The following is a 20,871-nucleotide window of genomic DNA, read 5'->3' as shown; positions in this document are numbered from 1 at the left end:
TTAGTTAAACTTGCGATACCCTATACGTAATTTGGAACGTAAACTATCTCCATCCACGTAGGTACCCATCAACCAACGATCGCCTCCATTTGAGTCAGAAAACTCATTTCTTGAATGCAACACACGACGATTTTCGAAAAATACACAAGTACCTTCCTTCATTTTAACTTCGTAGTGGTTTGCTGGATCATTGATGAATTTTTCAAACAATTGAAATCCACGAATGAAATCATCAAACATATCATAGGCAGGGTCATTTTTAGTAATTCCAATTTCAAAAGGACCTTGGAACGGTGGTGAATAGTTTATAGCATGGATTTTGGGGAAATCACCAGTGATGTCTTTATCTTCAATAACAAGTGGTCTCTTGTAGTAGTAGTATTCATTGTTATTGTCGTAATGGAATGTGATTGGAATTTTTGTAAGAGCAGTGTAGGCAACTGGGTCAACTTTACGAACATGTTCAGCCGCCAAAAAGGAGTCGCAAAAGATATTTTCCCCACCTAAAGTGGAATTATCAATTGCATGCAACATTTGTACTCCAGGGGGTGATTCATAATACAACAAGTCCATGTGTAAGGGCAAAAATGTGTTTGTATAAGCCAAATTTTTGGCCTCGGATTTCAAGTTCTTGACATCAAATAAGGATCCATAGAAAGTTTTGCGAATATATCCAAACCGTTCAGCTAGTTTAGCCACTGGCCATTGGCTCACATTTGACTCATTCATTTTATCCAATGTTGGTCTTGGGATGTTGTCAATAAAGCATAATCCATACTTGTTCATGTTGAACACGGCATCGAAAAAGGTTTTCTCGTCATTCAAGTATGCTTCGTAGTCATGATGCAAGGAATCCAAATTGGAAATCAACTCATTATGATCCCACAATGTCCGATCGTTGTCAAAAAACAAATCCTTTCTAGGGCCAGCTGGAGTTGAATACTCTTTTAAAAAAGATGCCGAGTAAGTTGAGTTGAGTATTTTCCCATTGTTACTCCATTGAATTTTGAGCTTGTTGTCGACAACTGACGGCTCTTTGGTAATGGAAAGATCAGTAGCTGCTTCAGCTGTAGTAAATAACTTTTGACTGGTTGAAGCATCGACAGATTCCAGTGAAGTGCATGAATCGCGTAGGAATGTGTTTTTGAATGTCACAGACTTTCCATCCAAATTGACCGACACTTCCTTGTTATTGAAGCCTACCAACGACAACGTCGACTGAAATCTGAAATGACTCAATTGGGATCTTCCTAATCGTCTCAACATTGAAATACAGGTGATAAAGTAGTAGTGGTGGGAACTTTGGAAAACATTTTTGAAAAAATCTGGTGATTTTTTAGACGTCTAAAGTCTCTTTTTTTTTTTTTCAATATTGATGGTAGTACATAAATCCGGGGTCTAGTCTAAAGCCTAAAAGCACCCAACCAAAAGCGGCAGTAACCGAAAGTGAAAATTTTTTTCTTTTTTTGCTTGCCTTGAAGCGAGGAACAGAGGGTGTGTAGAGGGGAGAAGAACAAAAAAGAATGGCTGCAAATTGTAGCAAACGACGAAACGTGAGTTGATGCAAATACTCAGAAAATGAATGACAGTATGCTTTGAAATGCATTTGAGAGAGTATGAACTCTAAGTATCTTATAAATTAAAGTGCAATTCTTCTCAAACTGACAATTTTGTATAAAAATAGTAAGAAACAATCCTCCTCAACTGATGTACTGGCCCCTATTACTTGTGTTTTCATTTATCCCATCAGCCTATACACTTTCCCCAGATGAAGGTGTTTCCACCTTGAAAATGTTTCGTCGATCATCGAGTTGCAGTGATTGCTTAAGCGCAAGATCAATTCTTGAATCTCGCTGCCGTAAAATTCCGGATAATGCTGAGGAGGCAAAGACATACATGACTTGTGTTTGCAACTTGAGTAATCAATTTTTCGATCATTTTAGTGACTGTATTGAGGACTGCCCGTCTTTCAATTCTGGGGGATTGCCTCGTGATGAAGTTGAATTACGTCGGTTGTACTGTGACTTGGCTGACAATTTTTCCTCGATATTAAGTGCCAAAACTGATACTGAACATGTGTCCTGGCCAACGAATGGATTGTTTGGTATACTGGTTACAAGAGATCACGGTGAACATGCCAACGGCCGTCCGTTCACCTCAATTGGCTTTGTTGCTACAAACGCAGAAGGGTCAACGCTTTTCTCAAAGGGTATAGTAGCTGAAACAGCAAACTCGGGGAGGGCAGGAACTGACTCTGGTGGAGTAAGAGGAGCCAACAGTGATATAATGTTACCCAGCTTGTTTTATGTGCTAGTATTTGTCTTGTTTAGTTTTATCATTTGAGATGGGAGCGGTATTTGCAGTTGACCGATAATAATATCTATGAACAAGTATGCGTGTGTGTAGAGGAGTGTTTTAATGTCATATGTCGTAATGTTTCGTGTTTGAATGGTTTGTGTAATCCACCCAATTTTTTTTGGTGATGATGATTTTTCTGTTTTTAATTTTTTTCCGCGTAGCAAAACACAACACAGGTTTTCAATTTCAATCACATCACCTCACCAAATCAATTCACACCTCCAGACCAAATCAAATAAAGCAAAATTTTTCTTCTGAGAGCAAGGATGGATAGTACTGAACTCAATGATATTAAAGATTCTCGCACTAATCATGATGTTTTCAAAAAGAAATTCACATCGCTATCGCGACCCAGACAACCATTAAGAGAAACAAATGCCAATTTACCCACCATTGCATCCAAGTGGAAGCAAAAGCATCCACTGTCACACTCACCACCAAAGGGCAAAGATAGTAGGAAACTGTCACCAAACAAACTTAAGAGTACAACAACTACTGTCTCACCAATTGCTAAGGAAACGAAAGATGGATATAAATCACCCCGTGAAGGTGATGAACTATCCGACTCCGATATAGAAAAAGTCACTGATACTACTACTAAAGATTTTGGCCAAGATACTAATGCACGTGTTGTTTGTCGAAAAAGAGAGAACCATGCACCTGGATTATTTCCATTCGAGCCTATTCGAGAGCCTATACATGGTATGGCAATCCCAAAGAAAAGGAGAAGAACGTATATCTTGGGTATGGATAATTCTGAAGATGACAAGACAACCGCGGCCGTTCGAAGGAAGCTATCGAATACAGATAAGATCGAGCAAACTGCTTTTCAGCTAAAGGAAGACGCTAGCATAGAAAGTACTGTTGTTGAAGAACATCTGGATGGAAAGATATCTCGTGAGAGAGAAGAATCTCCTGCAAATAGGCATGATGACCCACCAAAGAGTTCTTCCGTTGAATCAAAGGTTACCAGCGCAAAGGAATATGCTCCTCAAGTACAAGCTAAGATCGAGCAACAAAAAAAAATCAGAAAAGATGTAAAACCAAGCCAGAAACAGCATACGGAACCATCAACGGAACTAGAGAAAACCCGCACTTTGACTGATAATCACGACACTACAAAGGTAAGCAATGTCCCGTCCAAAGAAACGAAAGCGCCTCTTCAAGAGTTGGACACAAACAAGCTAGATCGCAGACTGCTAGAGAAACCGGAAAAACGAAAAATCACTCAACAACAAACTCAAAACCAAAAGGGAACCGCAAGATTGTCTGGGGAGGAGTTGTACCAATGGCAACAATCTTGGAAGAAGATCATGAGAGAATCGGTGGTTTTCTTTGAAGGAACACACGATTTTCAACTGTCTGAATACAAAAGAGCTGTCAAGTACCTCAAGTACGTTGGTTCCGAGATTGCTCCATTTTACCGTACAAATGTCACAATAATCATATCAAAGCGTACTTACGACGACAAGATGGAATACCCATCAAATGATATATTTTCAAATGTTCCTAAATTCAAGACCAAAGTGTGGAGTTATGAAAAACTATTTAGGTTTATGAAAAACTTAGGGTTGAACAATATTTCTGATGACCAACTCTCAACTGGAGCAAGTGTAAATGCAAACACAACAGCAAATAACAACTTGTACAACTTACTCAAGGAAGAAAAATTGTATGGGGTAGCTGATCGGGACCCTAATGCAAGGCGTGATGACTTCCACTACTTTAGCAAAAATTACTTGTATGTTTATGATTTAAGCCAGACTGTGAGGCCGATTGCCATCCGGGAATGGGGTAACGATTACCCTGTTTTGCATTTAACCTTGGATGGTAAATGTCCGTTTATTGAGGATCCATCCGATCAAAACCTGGAGAGGAAAAGGTTAAAGAGATTTAAGAAATTTGAAGCTACGAAATCACACCGGCAAGCGTTGAGAGCTGCTACGGAGAGAGTCATCAATGGTGTATCGCTTTCTGCTGGTCGTTTCAATGGAACAAGTACTAGCACCGACAAGGTTGAGGAGTCATCGAATGGCGAAGTTGAGTTTAGACAACCATTGACGAGGAACTCTTCTTGTATGCAATCTAAAGCGGTAGATGCAATGGCATCGGGGTTCAATGGTGCATCCAATGCAGTGCAGTTTTCAATGGATTCGAATTTGAATAGCACGGCTGTTGCGGCTGGAAATGGATTGGGTCCATCGTTGTCCCAAGTTCAATCAAAGAATTTGAACAACCTCAAACGAAGAATTTTCTTGAAAAGGAAAACTTCTGAAAGAAGAGATAAGGAGTCAACTCCTGGTTATTGTGAAAATTGTCGTTGCAAATATGACAATTTTGAAGACCATATTTACAGCAATAGACATCGTAATTTTGCATGCGATGATCGCAACTTTACCGATATTGATGAGTTGATAGCTACTTTGAAAGAGAGCAATTCAATGGGAAACATCACTTCCAATGGTGATTACATATAGGCATTGTTTACTTGTATAAATCTAAATAATGTAATTGCATAGGTAAAAAAAAAAAAAAAAAAAAGTAGTGTCACGTTGATTAATGTGGCACAAAAACGTAACCGTGAAAAAGATAATCAGTTGAAAAATTTTAAAAAGCTTTGCACGTCATTGTTACAATCTGTTTTATCAGCCGAGCCATGTTTACCCGATTACTACATAGAGAGCTTGGAAACAAGCGACTACTAACGCGATCCTATGCTGACATAATCAACGAAATCCGAAAGAAATCAACTGAGACAAGGCCGAAAGTGAATCGATTTGCACAACAATATTCGCAACCAAAGACCGATCAAAAAGGCGGTCATCAAGGAGTTCGAAGTAGAAATCATGGCACTAAGGGAGCTGGGGATCCAGCAGTGGGTAACTCCGGTCCTAAAAAGCTGCATCACAAAGTACAGCGAACATCGTCTCATGGGAAGGTGCAACCACGTGGTGTTGGCAAAAACCACACGTCAAACTCAAACAAGATGAGAGACTTTGACAAGCAAATTGCTTCTTCTGCTCCGCATCTATCCAAGGAAGAAATTGAAAAGCAAAAGATGCTTAAATATGAAGAGCTCCGTAAAGATCTAGCCAGACAAGAACAGCAGGAGAAGCACCAACGTGATGACATGGTGCGTATTCAGCCATTGAGGAAGCGCAAAGTGAGGAAAATCAAAGAACAAAGAAAACCATTGGTTAAAATTCAGCTTCCACCATTCATAAGTGTATCAAATTTGGCAACAATCATGCAAGTGCCATTAAACGACGTGTTTAAAAAATTGGAAGGTTTAGGGTTTGAAGATATTCGACATTCGTACATCTTGGACAAGGAGAATGCCGCCATGATTGCCGATGAATACGATATAGAAGTGGAAACTGTAGCTGAATCGGACGACGATTTATTTTCTGAGCCAGTGAAGGAGGAATTGTTAAAAGAGAGACCCCCAGTAGTCACTATAATGGGTCACGTTGATCATGGGAAAACCACTATTCTTGATTACTTGAGAAAATCGTCAATTGTATCTGGCGAGTTTGGGGGAATCACTCAACATATTGGTGCATTTTCAGTGGTTACGCCAAAGTCCCGTAAAAAGATTACGTTTTTGGACACCCCAGGACACGCAGCATTTTTGAAAATGAGGGAAAGAGGAGCGATAATTACTGATATTGTGATTCTTGTTGTTGCTGCTGATGACTCAGTGATGCCACAAACCATCGAAGCCATAAAGCACGCAAAAAAGGCAGGCGTGCCAATGATTGTTGCATTGAATAAGTGTGATAAACCAGGTGTTAATGTCGATAAAGTACTTGGTGATTTAGCAGCGCAAGATATTGATATTGAAGACTATGGTGGAGAGACTCAAACGGTGCAAGTTTCTGGTAAAACTGGATTGAACATGGACAAGTTGGAAGAAGCTATAATCACGCTTAGTGAATTGAATGATTTCAAAGCAGAGGAAAAAGGTGTGGCTGCCGAAGGCTGGGTTATTGAGTCGGAATTGGTGAAAGGTATGGGAAACGTTGCAACTGTATTGGTTCGTCGTGGATCTTTGAAAAATGGTGATGTGATTGTAGCTGGTGAAACATTTTGCAAAATCAGAGGCATGAAGGATGAAAAGGGTAAAATTGTGAAATTAGCTGGTCCTTCAACCCCGGTGCAAGTATGGGGATGGAAGGAATTACCAGACAGCGGTGATCATATCATACAAGCCAAACTGGAGCAAATTGCCAAGAAAGTGATTGATTTTCGTATAGCTCGTGCCCAGCAGATTCAAGCATCAAGAGACATTGAGGATATCAATATCAAACGAGCCGAGGAAATCAAAGAAGCTGAACGGTTGGAAAAGATTGCCGAGTTGAAAAAAGCTGGTTTAGACTCTAGCGAACTAGAACGGGAAGCACAAGATACAAAAATAACCAAATGCAACTACATCATCAAGTCTGATGTATTCGGATCAGCAGAGGCTATCAAAGAGAGTATTCATGAGTTAGGTAATGACGAAGTCCAATCCTGTGTTATTTCCCACTCTGCTGGTGCTCCAACTGACAGTGATCTCGACATGGCCAAAACTTTTAATGCAACCATCTTTTGCTTCAATATCAAACCACCAAAACAAATTGTTCAAAGAGCTGAACGGGAAAAAATCAACATTGTAGAACACAATATCATTTACCGATTGATTGAACAAGTCACTGATGAGCTAAACTCGCACTTGAAGCCCCGAATTGAGACAAAGATTCTTGGTGAAGTTGACATCAAGGACATATTCACCATCACTCAAGGTAAATCCAAAATCAAAGTTGCTGGTTGTAAAGTTGCTACAGGAGTGATTAAACGTTCATCGGATGTGAAAGTTTTGCGAGGCGATAAAGAAGTGTTTAAAGGTACGTTATCTTCTTTGAAGCATGTTAAGGACGATATAAGTGAGGCCCGAAAGGGTAATGAATGTGGGCTAGGATTCCACAACTGGACTGGATTTGAAGCTGGCGATAAAATTTTAGTGTATGAGGAGATTGAACATAAGAGATACTTGTAAATAATTAATGCTTCAGATAATAGCATGGTTGAAAGGAGATGTAGCAAATATGTATTAAGTTCGATGGATTCCATGGCCTTGGCTGCATCACTGAATATAAGATTCATTTCGTCTCACCTCTAAGATGCAGTGCTTCGGATATTGATGTGATTGGTTGTGGTTTTGTGTTTGCACTAATTGCGCATGCTTTTGTTTACGGCCGCGGAAAAAAGAAACTTACATTTAAATTGATTTGTGTCCACTTTTTTCTTGAGCGGCATCAAAAATTTAAGCGAAAGAAAATAAATAGTTCCTTATCAACAACTTGCTCTCTTTTTGAATTCACCACAACTCGACAATCATGAGTAGCACGTACCAACCACTAGATGACTTGAATTTCAAGAAACCTCACACTTTAGATGAAGACCAAGGTCCTCAGTATGATGATTCACCACCCCCATTTACTCAAACAGAACCCTCCAACTCTGCGCAGGGAACATCATCGTTACAAGAAGATTTGGAGGATGGGACTAATCAAACACCATCCCACAATGATCGAGACTGTGATGCTAATCGGTTTACTTTTTGTTTAATGGTTGGGTTAAGTCTTTTTTTTGTTTCAATGATTTTGTTTTTCGCAGATGTGGGTCCAACAGCCCATATCTTTGGTATATTGTCATTAAATATCTCCATATACATGATTTTTGTTTCTGGAACGATCTCATTCGGTATTGAATCAATAGTGGGACAGACAAAATTCATCAAAGGAATTGCTTGTGGGCTCGTTTTTACTTTCGTATTCCTGGTAGTTTGTATGATTTGTGTTTTTTTGTTGAGCGAAAGAAAATAAATAGTTTCTTATCAACAACTTGCTCTCTTTTTAAATTCACCACAACTCGACAATCATGAGTAGCACGTACCAACCACTAGATGACTTGAATGATGAGACAGTCCACACTTTAGACTCCGCAGCTTCATTCACACAAACTGACTCCTCCACTTCAGGGTTAGAAACATCATCATCATTGCCGAACAATTTAGAAGAGGGAAATTGCGAGAGGACACAAAAAGAAGTCAAAGAATGCCCCGATAGTTTTCTCAAAATACTTTATTTTGGTTTTTTAGGAACAATTTTATTTGGCATGTCAATTGCTTTATTCTTTAATGATGCCACCTACCTTGGTATATTGTGCATTAATCTCGGGCTATACTGCATTTGTATTACCAGTGCGTATGTTCTTCAAATTGATAAATTAACAGGAGAACCAAAATTCATCGGCGGGGTTGTTTCAGCATTTGTGTATACCCTCATGTTCCTGGCATTTTGTATGATTATCAAATTTTTTTTTTCTTTTCCACTGAAGTAGACATAGTCATGGGTAGCTTGGGATAGATTGTTATGTTTTTTCAGACCTTCGCCAATGAAAAGTTCATTCTGGCAATTATCGTACCCCGTCGCGGCTAGAATAAAACCCAATCTCTATTTGATAGTCCTAGCTGAATATGAGTTTTTATTATACCTAGTTTATATAAAGTCTCTTTGAATCTTTTCTTAAGCTAGCCCCTTTATAATGTAAGAGTGTCCCTGCTGTAGAGTATGGACGGAACTAGACGGCAAAAGAAATATTAGTAACAAATTAGTGGAAATGAAAACATGTGGCACATCTACTGGAAGTGAAAATTTTATTATCTTTGAAAAGTTACCAATAAATAATGCTTTCCAGTAACATGTAGTGTAATCAGTAGTCTTGTTTTTAAAGAACAGGGTGGTTAAATTGTATGTTACAACAAAAGCAGCACTCAGATATCTGGTAGAGGGCATAGAAACAATGGGTCCAACCGACCTAGAATTATACCTTTGGTGGGTTCACAGAATAGGTACATGGAATGGAGAGGTGTGGCCGCTATGAAAGTTCTGTGTAACATACCAGCACCACAACACACTTCCTCATCAACGACGTTCACTTGTTCAGTGCCTCCAAAGACAATATGCAGTAAATACAAGTGTAGAGTTGCAATTGCTTCTACTATTCCAACCCACAATAATTTCTGTGATGAGAAAGGCAAAAGTCTTCGACCTCATTTTATACAACCACCTCCAACAGTTGAGAAAGTTTCCTTGAGTCTCAAGTATTCTACTTTTTACCCATAAGAGATATGGAACCATTTTATCAGCCTTTGAAGGATCCTGACCCAGAACCTCATACTACTGGTGCACGTGACTAAGACAAAAGCTTTTCCGAACCTACTCCTCATGTGTCTCGACCAAGTTATATCTTTCGTGAAAGCCGAGATTTGCATGAAGCGAGCCATTCTGATACATGGAAGGATAATACGTTTGAGACTATGATCATTTTTTGCGTCGTTTGTACATTTATCTTTGAGATAGCTGTGGGATTTATGCTGGGCTCGGATAATAAAAAGCAGAGACATTTAGAATCTTGGTATTTAATTTTGCAATATTTTGTGGCCTTGTTGCTGGGGCAATGATTTTTGAAGTTGGAAGTTTGTTTGGCAAGAGACTATTTTTAAAATATTTTTAGGCATCGGTGTATCTACTACTATCTTAATCTACCTTATTTGCATGCTCATCAAATGGACGTATACACGAGAGGGAACATTCAAGTTCAAATTCTTGGGAAGATGAGAACTAAATCAAAGTGTATTTAGCCTAGGCGTCAAGTAGTTTTTAATTATTATGTTAGTATAAGAGCAACTGTAGACCAAATTCACGGTTATCATTGTCACCTCTACTCGATGAATCAAGGAAAGCGAATCAAAATCCTACTTAAGGCCTGCACATCTGGCAACTCTTTACACGATGACAGTACCCAAATTTGTATTACTAAAGCAAGATATATTTCATTTTGCATCCAAAGAAGGTTGAAGAGAGTGCACCAAATTTATCAATTGTAAAGGTCGTCTTCTTCCCTCGAGGATAGTAAGTTTTGTCGGCCCTCGAGTCTGTTCCGATTTTAGTAGCTCAACTTATACCTCAGTGCCATACCGGACAAATGCTTTCAATGTTGCACCAACTGGAAAATCTTCAAAGATGCAACAAGCTGTATCAAAACCCACCTCCACAGATATTGAGATGCAAAATATTCCTCAAACCGAACCCAAGCGAAGAGATGTAACTACAAATCCTTTGCTCAATCATGAAACAAAGGTAGTATATTGCAGCTTTGTTGCGTTAGCTTTATTCATTGCACCACCTTTCATGCTCTTGCTTACTTGCAAGCTCAATTAACTGGAAAAGCATTGATGAGGCTCGCAATATGTCGTGCACTCGTGATGGGGACAGTTGCTTTTGAGATGATTGAGATTATTGGAAACATTTTGTTTAGTTGGTGCTTCGAAATAGGACTTCTGTCATCCATGTCGGTTCTAACAAGTTTGATGGCTCTTCGGTGGCATAGTACACAACATCCAAAACAAAATTGATTGCGAAGTTGGGGATCTTTTCTAGAGAGAAATGTATATTTGGAGCAAAAATCAAACCATAGAGATTGTTTCGAACATCGGGAATGACAGCACAATCAGCTAAAACGTGTAAAGTTAGTTAGATATATATGCACGTTTCCCTTCATTTAGTGGACTCCCCGGACCTCTTTGATTCATTTAAGAGAACATTCGAGAGAATGTATACCAAGGTGAACTTTTGAACGTCTCTCTCGGCGAGAATTTACTTCAATCAACCACGATTTCCTGTATCGTAAACTTGAACATTAGAATTACATAGAATTCAGATTTACCGTTTGTTGTCATTATTCTTTCAAAAAAGGCGTTATGCCATTGACTCATCATTGAATAACAAAAAATGAAGCCCTCATTGAAAACGTTTCTCTTACTGCCATTCAGTTTTAAAAAAGGCACAAATGCGATACAATTTTCACTTATAAAAAAGGGCTCTGCTCATTTATGCATGATGTCCTTTAAAAAGCTTCTCTATCTTCGTCTCTATGCTAAGTCTAAATCTTACACAATGGAGGGCCAAAGCCCACTTGTTGACAAAACATGCTACAATCTGTTGGAAAATACCATTGATAACAACAGAGAAAATCAAGACAAGAAAATGTCGAACTCGGTCTCACCCAGTCAGTTGATGACAATTGATTTAGAGTCACAATCCCCTCAGCTGCAACCCAGACATTAGCCTGAACGTGAGCCTTAACCAAAAGTATTAACCATTGTTGCTACTCGGAATCGAGTCGGAAAATGGTGTTTTGTTCCGATGCGTCATTAAACTTGTTCCGGTTGTTTTCATGTATCTTTATCAGCGCAACTCACCTCCAAACTCCTAGGGTAAAGAAGAGTTGGGTTGAAGTGGAAGGTCTGCAGGTTATTTTGCGTGGGCAGTAGCTGATCCTTAAAATCGAATAAATATGACTTGGTTGAATCGTTGGGGTTGATGTTGTAAGAGAGTTTGATGCAATTACTCATTTGTTACTCTTTAGTGTTAAATTTTTTACTTCTTTGCATTTGCTTGAAAATGTTGCGAATTTCGAACAAACAGATTTAATGCATAATCCAATCAAGAGATGCAAAATAACGAGTTAACTGTAAACCTTTGGGAATTTGAGGACCATAACTGGATCTCTGTTAACTTTAATGGTCGTAATTTTCTTCTGAGGCTACAAAAGATTGACGATTGCAAACATGTCTCGGTAGCGCTTCGCAACGCAGAAATGCAAAATGTATCAGGCATCTCGATGAGCTTCAAAATCTAAAGATCGTCACCACGATATCAACCATGTCATCATCGCAAGAAGAATACTCATCAGACGAGGAAAGTATTTACGATTCCAATGAAAACCAAAAATCAAGAGTGCTTTTAGGATTCGTGGACGGACCTGTGTCACCAGACGATGAGCCAACAATTGAAGATACGTTTATTGGTGGACAACCCGTGTGGCTTCGTCCCGAGTCCAAACCACAAGAAAGCTATTTGACATGCAATCATTGTGATAAGAAAATGGCATTACTTTTACAAGCGTTCTCACCGCTTGATGGCGCTTTGTACGATCGGGTATTGTACTTATTTGGTTGTAAAAATGGACATTGTTCGAAACAAAAGGGCAGTGTCAAGGCTATCAGAGGTATCAATAAGAATGAGGACGTAGTTCAAAGGATAAAGGAAGAGCTAGATGGTGTTAAGATGAAGGAAATGGAAGACAAGATGAAACTGGAACAACTGAAGAAATTGAATGATGAGTTAACCAAGAATTTATTCGCCAAGGACAAGTCTGGTGATAACCCATTTGGAGGATCAAATCCTTTCGCAAAAAGCGATAATCCATTCAACAGCAATCAGTCTCATCCATTTGCCAAAACTGAAGCAAAAACTACCGAAACTCCGTCCTCCATTGCTAAACCTCAACTGTATGCTGACGTGGCAAAAACAGCACCAAAACTGCCCCAAAAGGTAGAGAAAAAATTACAAGGTGACTTACCTCAATACAATGGCAGTTTTGTTTACGTTGACGTGGAGAAATTCCGCAAGGACAAAGACGAGGAAGCTCAATTGGCCAAGTACAAGCATTTGATTGAAGAGAACGATGCTCCAGAAGAAGGTTCATCAGTAAGCAAAAGACGTGGATCATCATCATCAGCGGTATTGGACCCGCAAACAACCAAAATTTCTAATATGTTAGATGACAAGTATTTTGAACACTTTTCATCGACAGTTAAACACAATCCAGGTCAAGTTTTGCGATATGATCTAAATGGTAAACCATTACTTTACAATGGCAAAGACGAAGTTGCCAAAATCTTTTTAAATGAAAATGCTCAACCAAACATTCCACGTCCAGTTTACAACCCCAGTAGTGAACGTCGATTCGAATTACAATTGATGCCAAAGGCAATCATGGATCTAGAAGGATTGAATGGAGATAATGTTGATATCAAGGATATATTGAATGGAATGTCCTGGGGTACGATTATCGTATGCACTGACGTTGAAGATTACATTCCAGAAGAGAATTTTGATGATCACAAGGTTGGATATATACAAGAGTGGTGTGGCGTACAATGGGAAGAAAGTGTATAAATAGGGCGGAGCTGCACACCATAGTGGTTGATTCGTTGTAAGCTATATCGATAATTGATAAGTGAAGTTTTCTTGAGATGAGCAACTAAAACTGTTGTAAAGCAATTGAAACTACATAAGCTCTGCAAAGTCTAATTTATACATATACATATTACTGACTAATAGTGCTTTGAAAGTAGTAAAATGACATAATGCTGCATTTTATCTTTTTTTTTTTTTTTTGCGCACTCTCCTTTCATAATCAAAGTCACAAAATTGGTTGCGAAAGAGGCACATAGAGAAGAGAAGAAGTGAGAAATTTATTTATTCTTCATTTGTCACAATAAGGATAAATCGGAGTTAAGCCATTTAACTCATATTCTTTATATAAAGGGGGGTAGGGCGTAGAAGTGTGTTGACAGAAAACCAAGATAAACGATGATACGGCCCATTTCAAATCCACCCATGGCTTTCGTGTACAATCAGAGTTAAAATCATTTATCTCAATCTTTACATGCTTGTCAAAGCCGTGTGGAGAAGGGAGTGGAGTAATTACGTCTTGATCCTGTTCTTTACTAGCTCTCCGTTCAAGAGAAAGGGTAAATACCATCAGCGAAAAGCATGGGTTTTGTGGTTGTATACACAGGGACATTGTTTTGAGAAAAGGTGAGTTTTATAATAGAATTTTCTCCAGTCCAAACCTTTCAATGGAGGAAGTTATCATCGATTTACGGAGTGAAGGTAGTGGTACGGTTCAGGTGGAGTGATTGATAAATGCCAAACGCAACTCTGATACCCTGGTACGCTGTAGGTAAAACCTCGCCTTGGACGTGTTCTCTTATAAAATTTTGTATTCTAGCAAATGATGTCATACGAACTCCTTTCAAAAAAATTCTCATGTTACACAAACCAGCACACGAATTAAAGAAGAACAAAACAGTTCTTTTTTCTTTTTTACTAAACGCTGAATAACGAACCAACAACCATATCAGTCGACGCAGACCACAAAAGTTACTTCTCAGAAGACGAGGATTTATATATATAGAAGAAGATTCCTACAAATTCAAAAAAGACCATATCAATAAGAAGCCACTTTCTTACTTATCCCAACAGGTTATTTCATTCGCTTTCAAACTACGAAAGGGCCATCTGAATTGAGCAACAGATTCCCGATACCAACACTGCAGTATTATACATCATCATATATCCAACACAACTGTTTCCCACTGCACCATGTCAAATGACTATTCTTCATCCAGTGATGATGAGTATAACCCAGGGTCTCAAAATAGATTCCATATCCAAATACCACAACAACAACTCAACCTAAATGAAGTTCGTAAACAGAATCAAAAGAAGGAGAAATCAAAGTTTACTAAACAAACATCTTCAAATTTCAATAAAGTTGCCAGTAAATTTCAAAACAAGAAGAGCGATACAAAAAAGTACCCTGATTCTTATACTCCTCGAGACCCAAGAGCTTCTTTAAATGCATCCAGACTGTCTTACGCTTCGTTTGAAGACGACGCGGGTGGCGACGGTGATTCTGATTCCAATGATGATGATGATGATGATGACGAGTTTAACCCTGGTGGGTCAAGTTCAGGTAAGCAAAACTTGCCGCATTTCAAATTTGATGCTGACGACATTAGAAAAAGCCAAGGTCCCATTGAAAGTGATGACGACTCTGACTCTGACGACGGAAGTTATCAAGACCAAACTCATACCGATTTCACTCATATCCAACAAGCTCCTCACGAACAGTTTTATCACACCGATTCATCGGATGAGGAACATGAGATCACCAAAAGAAACCACGGACGTCCAGAATCGTATCATCAAGATCCCCTTGAGAGGACAAAGTCAGGATCATCAGGAAAATCATCAGACGAACACTTTGCCGCAAACACAGCATCGTCATCTTCCGACTCTTCTAGACAACCTCGTAAACCATCGATTCATTCAATGCGTTCACATGAAACTAATCAAAGTGCTTCTAAAAAGAGCATGCAAAGTGGATCAAAAGAGTCCACAGGTGGTCTTCGAGGCATACTTCGTAAAATGTCATTAGCTGATCGCATCCCATCACAAGATCATGATATTAGTCATAGCGATACATTTTTAGGAAGAGTCTTGTCTGGTGGTCATCAAGGATTAAGTGGTGGTGGATTAGCACCTGGTGCCAGTCGTGCTTCAAGAGATAGAAATGGCAATGAAGATGAAGAGAAACGAGTTGGCTTTGCTGATCATGATGACCGTGGTGATTATCATCATGATAACATTGAATTACAACCTCTTTCCAAATACGACGATTTAAGTGATGAGGTTAAGGCATTGGTTGATCAACATATTCCTGATGCATTGCTCCATTCATCAAACACAAGTGCAAACACTAGTGCTGATGTGACACCTACTCGAAGTACTGATGATTTAATCAATGAAAAGACCAAAGATGAAAATGAAGAAGCCAAGAAATCAACTGATAAAGATTCAGATGAACATAAAGATAATCCGTTTTATGCACCAAACCCTGATTTGTTTCTCCGTGGTCATAATGATTCTGAACCAAATGAATTGGCTGATGTTGATGGTAATTATATTGAACCGCCCAAACACGTTCAAGCAGGAGTCTTGTCTTCATTATTACGATTATATCAACAACCAATGGAGAATAAATCAGCTAGTTCCTTGACAAATGTCGATACCAATGATTCAACAGTTGACAGTTTTGACGAGCACAAGAGACCTACGCTGCATTTAGATTTAACTAGATTTGGCACCGATGTTGGTGCTGGTGTCAAGCATGGTATGAAGTCAGCTCAACACGGTGCTAGTAGGGGGTACCTGAATATCAAGGCTTCAGGAAAAGCCCTCGGTAAAGCAGCTAACAAGATGAGGCATTTTGATGGAAAAGGAGGACGAAGTGGCGGTGGTGCCAATGATAGGCCATTACCAGATGCAAGTGATGACGATGATGACGATGATGATAATGGTGGATTTGGCGGTGGTGGTGGTGGTAATGGTGGTGTAGACGGTAAAGGCAAATATGACTCTGCTGGCTTACCATCATTCCAAAATGCCAAACCGAAAATGCCTAAAAAGAGACCTACTGATCCAACGAATAAACTTAAAAAGTTAAAACGTAACAAAAAGGCCGAACGATTGCGTATTACAGTTCACATTGCTGACGTGTTACAACGTCAACGATTCATCATCAATATGTGTCGTGCATTGATGTTGTATGGAGCACCAACACATAGATTAGAAGAGTATATGGTGATGACATCGCGGGTATTGGAAATTGATGGACAATTTATCTATTTCCCTGGATGCATGTTGGTTTCATTTGGTGATGCAGCAACGAGAACTTCTGAAGTTCATCTTGTTAGATGTGCTCAGGGGATCAATTTAGGTAAATTATCGGATGCCCACAAGTTGTATAAAGCAGTGACGCATGATTTGATTGGTGTTGAAGAAGCCACTAAGAAATTGGATGATTTGCTAAAAGAAAAGAACAAGTTCCCACCATGGCTTTGTGTTTTCTACTACGGGCTTGGTTCTTTAGCAGTGACGCCATTTGCATTTGATGGTGGATGGATTGATTTACCGATAAGTTTTGGTATTGGATTATGCGTTGGTTTCTTACAATTTTACGTTTCGACATTGTCGAATTTATATTCCAATGTGTTTGAAGTATCATCGGCAATTGTCGTTTCGTTTATTGCTCGTGGTATTGGATCTATTCGAGGTGGTGATTTGTTTTGCTTTAGTGCCATTGCTCAAGGTTCCTTGGCGATTATCTTGCCCGGGTATATCATCTTGTCAGGGTCATTGGAATTACAATCGAGAAATTTGGTGGCTGGTGCAGTGAGGATGTTTTATGCTATTATCTATTCCTTGTTTCTTGGATTTGGTATAACTTTAGGGTCAGCATTATTTGGATGGGTTTATCATGATGCAACTTCGCAGAATAGTTGTGCCAAGGGCCATACTATGGATGACAAGTGGAGAATTTTGTTTGTGCCGCTTTTTGCAACATGTCTTGGGCTAATCAATCAAGCAAAATGGCGGCAATTGCCGATTATGATTATAATTGCCGGTATAGGTTACATTGGTTCCTACTTTGCTGGGAAACATTTTTCCAATGTGACCGAATTCACAGCATGCATTGGTGCATTCATTGTGGGAATATGTGGAAACTTGTACTCACGTATTTGGAAAGGTGTCGCAGTATCAGCAATGTTGCCAGCAATTTTCGTCCAAGTTCCTTCGGGTATTGCTTCCAAGAGTTCGTTGATTTCCGGTTTGCAAACTGCTGATAAGATTACTAATCGAAATGGAACTGAGGAGACTACTACAACTACCGATTCTACTAGCTCGTTGAGTTTTGGTGCCACTATGGTAGAAGTTTCAATTGGTATTAGTGTGGGGTTGTTTGCGGCTGCATTGTTTGTTTATCCATTTGGTAAAAAGGGAACTGGATTGTTTACCTTGTAAGGGGGGGATCACATAGAAGAGGATACTTTATAACGTAGACATATTTATTACAGCATTGAGGGTATATATATAGAGTTTATTAGAACAAAAGGGATATTTAAGTATAGATTTTAGTTGTTTTTTTTTTTAGTGTCGTATTGAGATACAAACTGACTATTGCATCCAGAAAAAATCACGACACAAGATACCATCTAGGGTACAATCCACCCACTAACCAAACACTGTATTCACTGAGCACACTACATCCCAAATAATGTTGCAGCAGAATCAAATATCAAACTTGCTCAAATCAGCACTACTGTCACCGGGATCTACAACAACATCATCAACTCCCTCAGTACCCAATTTCCATCCAATTTCAATTTCATTATTATCCAACCATGGCAATCCATTAATCTCACTCACTACAAAGAGTCAATCCACGGAGCGTGTTGATCATCATCAACTGCAGCTGCAACTGCAGCCACAACTGCAATTGCACTCCTTGCATAGTTCCAAAGCTGGTACTCCAACAACAACAACAATGCCCACAGTAACAGGTGAAGAATACGACCACGCTAGAGCAACACCATCAGTTTATACAGGGGGTAACGCAGACTCGCAAGATGGAACGTCGTTCATCACCTTGGATCAATTAAAGATATATTCATTAATTGCATACAATACAATTACCGAAGCCACCGACTCTGACGAGTCAAGTAGTGACACCGATGATGCTAATGATTGGTCAATTGTTGATTTCGGTACTGTTAAATGTATAATCTCAAAAGTTAACCTTGATCAAAACCCATCACGACAAAAAGATAATAGAGGCGCTAAGCAATTGAAAGATAATGGACAAGATATCAAGCGTAGTGGGGAAAATAACACGAAATCTACAACTAATGATGATAAAGATGCTGAATTTGATAACGCTTATGAAGATTATGATGTAGATTTGTTTAATGGGTATTTTGTCGTACTATTCTACCAATCAGGAAATTTAAGTACGACAACAGCAACAGCAGCAACAGCAGCAACAGCAAGGGAAGAAAGAGATCTCTCTTCTTTTGATTTTGAAGTTGACGCTATTGCCAAGATCAAGACTGATTCGGTTGTAAATGCATTAGGCCAAGGATTAAAAGGGTATCATGAACCAATAACAAACTAAAATTGAACCAATTACGGATTATTTGTGGCAGCTGTTACCTATTTCTGAGAACTTTTTTGTTTACAATAACGATTAACGTCATTTCTAATCCTACCTGGATGAAGTTTGACGTGGTTGAGTTTAATGACAACTCATTCTTGGATATATGTACTTATCACCCGTAAAGGAATCTACACTTTTGCATTTTCTTTCAGAGTATGTAGATCACATCTATATCAGAACAAACTAAAACAGTAAAAATAAACCAAAATTAAACATGAGCTATACCAAATATAAATAGAATATATACTATGTATAACAATAAAAAGGGTATGATTGAAGAACAAAAAAAAAGATATACATGCCAATAGTAATTAGTAGTAGTAGTAGTAGTAGTAGTAGATGTAGTTGTACTAGCAGAAGTAATGAAGAAAAAACATCATGATGGGTGTGGTTAAGTGGAAAGTAGTTGTTGATGGTGCGAAACAAGGTCGAAACTCGGTTGAATGAAAGATTCGTAAAGCCCGCTTGTCTCCATTTCGTAAGTTGTGCTCATCTTTTCACTTTGCAATCACTTCTTCATCTTCCTCTTCTTCCTCTTCTTCATCATCATCTTGTTCAAACTCATCACCTTCATTTTCATCCATAACACTCTCTTCGTCAAAACTTTCTTCTTCTTCACTTTCATACCAAAAATCCTCATCTATTGGATCCTCAATCAATTCTCGATTTTTGATAGCTTGATTATTACTATAAGCAACAGATGAATCATCAGGCATGACAAAATCTTCAGGAATATCCTTTTTAGACCTTTCAACTTCCTTCAATACTCTTTTCTTGTATTCAGGGAAATTTTTTCTGAATTCAACTGATGCATCAATATTTGCTGGAGGATTGCCATTAGGGTCATCCAACAATGAAATGATCGAGATTAATACACTTTCAACCGTTTGTGCTGGTGACCAAGTCTCACTTTCTGGTTCATCACTAGTTGGATCACCACCTTGATGCAAGATACTTATACATAACCGACCATCACGATAAATGTTTGGATGATAAATGGCAGGTGTGAAACGGAATGATGGTGGACTGAATGGGAAATCCTGGGGGAATCGCATTTGACCTTTGAAATAACCACCATGGTATAATGAGTCGGGGTTGAGTACCATTACTCCAATGTTCCATAAAAAGATATTGTCATCGTCTAATTCAATGTGGAATGATGGGATTCTCTTTTTAGGATCGGTTAAATCTTTAAATTGTCGTTGCAAGATGGCAGCAGCAGATTTTGAACTCATGGTTAGGGTACGTATGTGCGTGTGTGTGTGTGTGTGTGTGGGTAAGATTCAGTGGTTTGTGAAAATAGTTGTGTGTAAAGATTACAAATTATGTGATTCTTGTGTGTGTGTGTGTGTGTGGTGTGTATGAGTGTTAAGTTGTGAGTGATGTGTAGTAATATGTAGTAAGTGTATGTGGATGGTTTAGGTGGTATTGTGTGTAAGTATATGGGTGTGGGTATGTATATGTGTACGTGGTATGTGATATGTGATATGTGATATGTGTGTGTTGTGTGATATGTATGTGATATGTGGTTTGTGCAGTGGTGGCCGGTTTGTAAAAAATTTGAGATTCTTGTGTGTTGTGTGAGTGTGCGTGTGTGTACGTGAGTTGTTGTTGTTTCTTTTTTTTCTTTTTTTGTTCTTTTGCTCAAACGCTACCATATTAAATTTTATTGCTTGTCACATGATTCACTGACACATTTGATCATCATCTTTATCATCATCATCTTTTTATATTGCAGTACTTATGATTTATACATATATATCCACGTGATATTGC

The 20,871-nt window shown here is 38.8% G+C and overlaps 8 protein-coding genes across 8 annotated transcripts; 6 read left to right on the top strand and 2 right to left on the bottom strand. All coding sequences in view use genetic code 12, as the record gives it.

The window, feature by feature from the left end:
* On the bottom strand, positions 1-1,266 carry CPAR2_703500 (uncharacterized protein; the record flags this gene model as incomplete). Its single annotated transcript, XM_036812128.1, has 1 exon — positions 1-1,266. The coding sequence occupies one exon, from the start codon at positions 1,264-1,266 to the stop codon at positions 1-3; it is 1,266 nt and encodes a 421-aa protein (XP_036668496.1).
* A 441-nt stretch (positions 1,267-1,707) lies between these two features.
* CPAR2_703490 (uncharacterized protein) lies at positions 1,708-2,343 on the top strand (the record flags this gene model as incomplete). The annotated part of the gene is made up of 1 exon (XM_036812127.1): positions 1,708-2,343. The coding sequence occupies one exon, from the start codon at positions 1,708-1,710 to the stop codon at positions 2,341-2,343; it is 636 nt and encodes a 211-aa protein (XP_036668495.1).
* A 281-nt stretch (positions 2,344-2,624) lies between these two features.
* Positions 2,625-4,835, top strand: DBF4 (protein serine/threonine kinase activating protein; the record flags this gene model as incomplete). Its single annotated transcript, XM_036812126.1, has 1 exon — positions 2,625-4,835. One exon carries the CDS (start codon positions 2,625-2,627, stop codon positions 4,833-4,835), a length of 2,211 nt encoding a protein of 736 aa, XP_036668494.1.
* A 179-nt stretch (positions 4,836-5,014) lies between these two features.
* Positions 5,015-7,396, top strand: IFM1 (translation initiation factor 2; the record flags this gene model as incomplete). The annotated part of the gene is made up of 1 exon (XM_036812125.1): positions 5,015-7,396. One exon carries the CDS (start codon positions 5,015-5,017, stop codon positions 7,394-7,396), a length of 2,382 nt encoding a protein of 793 aa, XP_036668493.1.
* A 4,732-nt stretch (positions 7,397-12,128) lies between these two features.
* Positions 12,129-13,427, top strand: CPAR2_703460 (uncharacterized protein; the record flags this gene model as incomplete). Its single annotated transcript, XM_036812124.1, has 1 exon — positions 12,129-13,427. One exon carries the CDS (start codon positions 12,129-12,131, stop codon positions 13,425-13,427), a length of 1,299 nt encoding a protein of 432 aa, XP_036668492.1.
* Positions 13,428-14,639: 1,212 nt separating this feature from the next.
* CPAR2_703450 (pheromone-regulated protein) lies at positions 14,640-17,903 on the top strand (the record flags this gene model as incomplete). The annotated part of the gene is made up of 1 exon (XM_036812122.1): positions 14,640-17,903. One exon carries the CDS (start codon positions 14,640-14,642, stop codon positions 17,901-17,903), a length of 3,264 nt encoding a protein of 1,087 aa, XP_036668491.1.
* Positions 17,904-18,156: 253 nt separating this feature from the next.
* Positions 18,157-19,053, top strand: CPAR2_703440 (uncharacterized protein; the record flags this gene model as incomplete). Its single annotated transcript, XM_036812121.1, has 1 exon — positions 18,157-19,053. One exon carries the CDS (start codon positions 18,157-18,159, stop codon positions 19,051-19,053), a length of 897 nt encoding a protein of 298 aa, XP_036668490.1.
* A 539-nt stretch (positions 19,054-19,592) lies between these two features.
* CDC34 (SCF E2 ubiquitin-protein ligase catalytic subunit) lies at positions 19,593-20,330 on the bottom strand (the record flags this gene model as incomplete). The annotated part of the gene is made up of 1 exon (XM_036812120.1): positions 19,593-20,330. The coding sequence occupies one exon, from the start codon at positions 20,328-20,330 to the stop codon at positions 19,593-19,595; it is 738 nt and encodes a 245-aa protein (XP_036668489.1).
* Positions 20,331-20,871: the final 541 nt, after the last annotated feature.

The sequence above is a fragment of the Candida parapsilosis genome, contig 006110 (genome assembly GCF_000182765.1).
Source record: "Candida parapsilosis strain CDC317 annotated contig 006110".
Classification (NCBI taxonomy): domain Eukaryota; kingdom Fungi; phylum Ascomycota; class Pichiomycetes; order Serinales; family Debaryomycetaceae; genus Lodderomyces; species Lodderomyces parapsilosis.
This window is presented reverse-complemented; position numbering and strand designations above follow the sequence as displayed.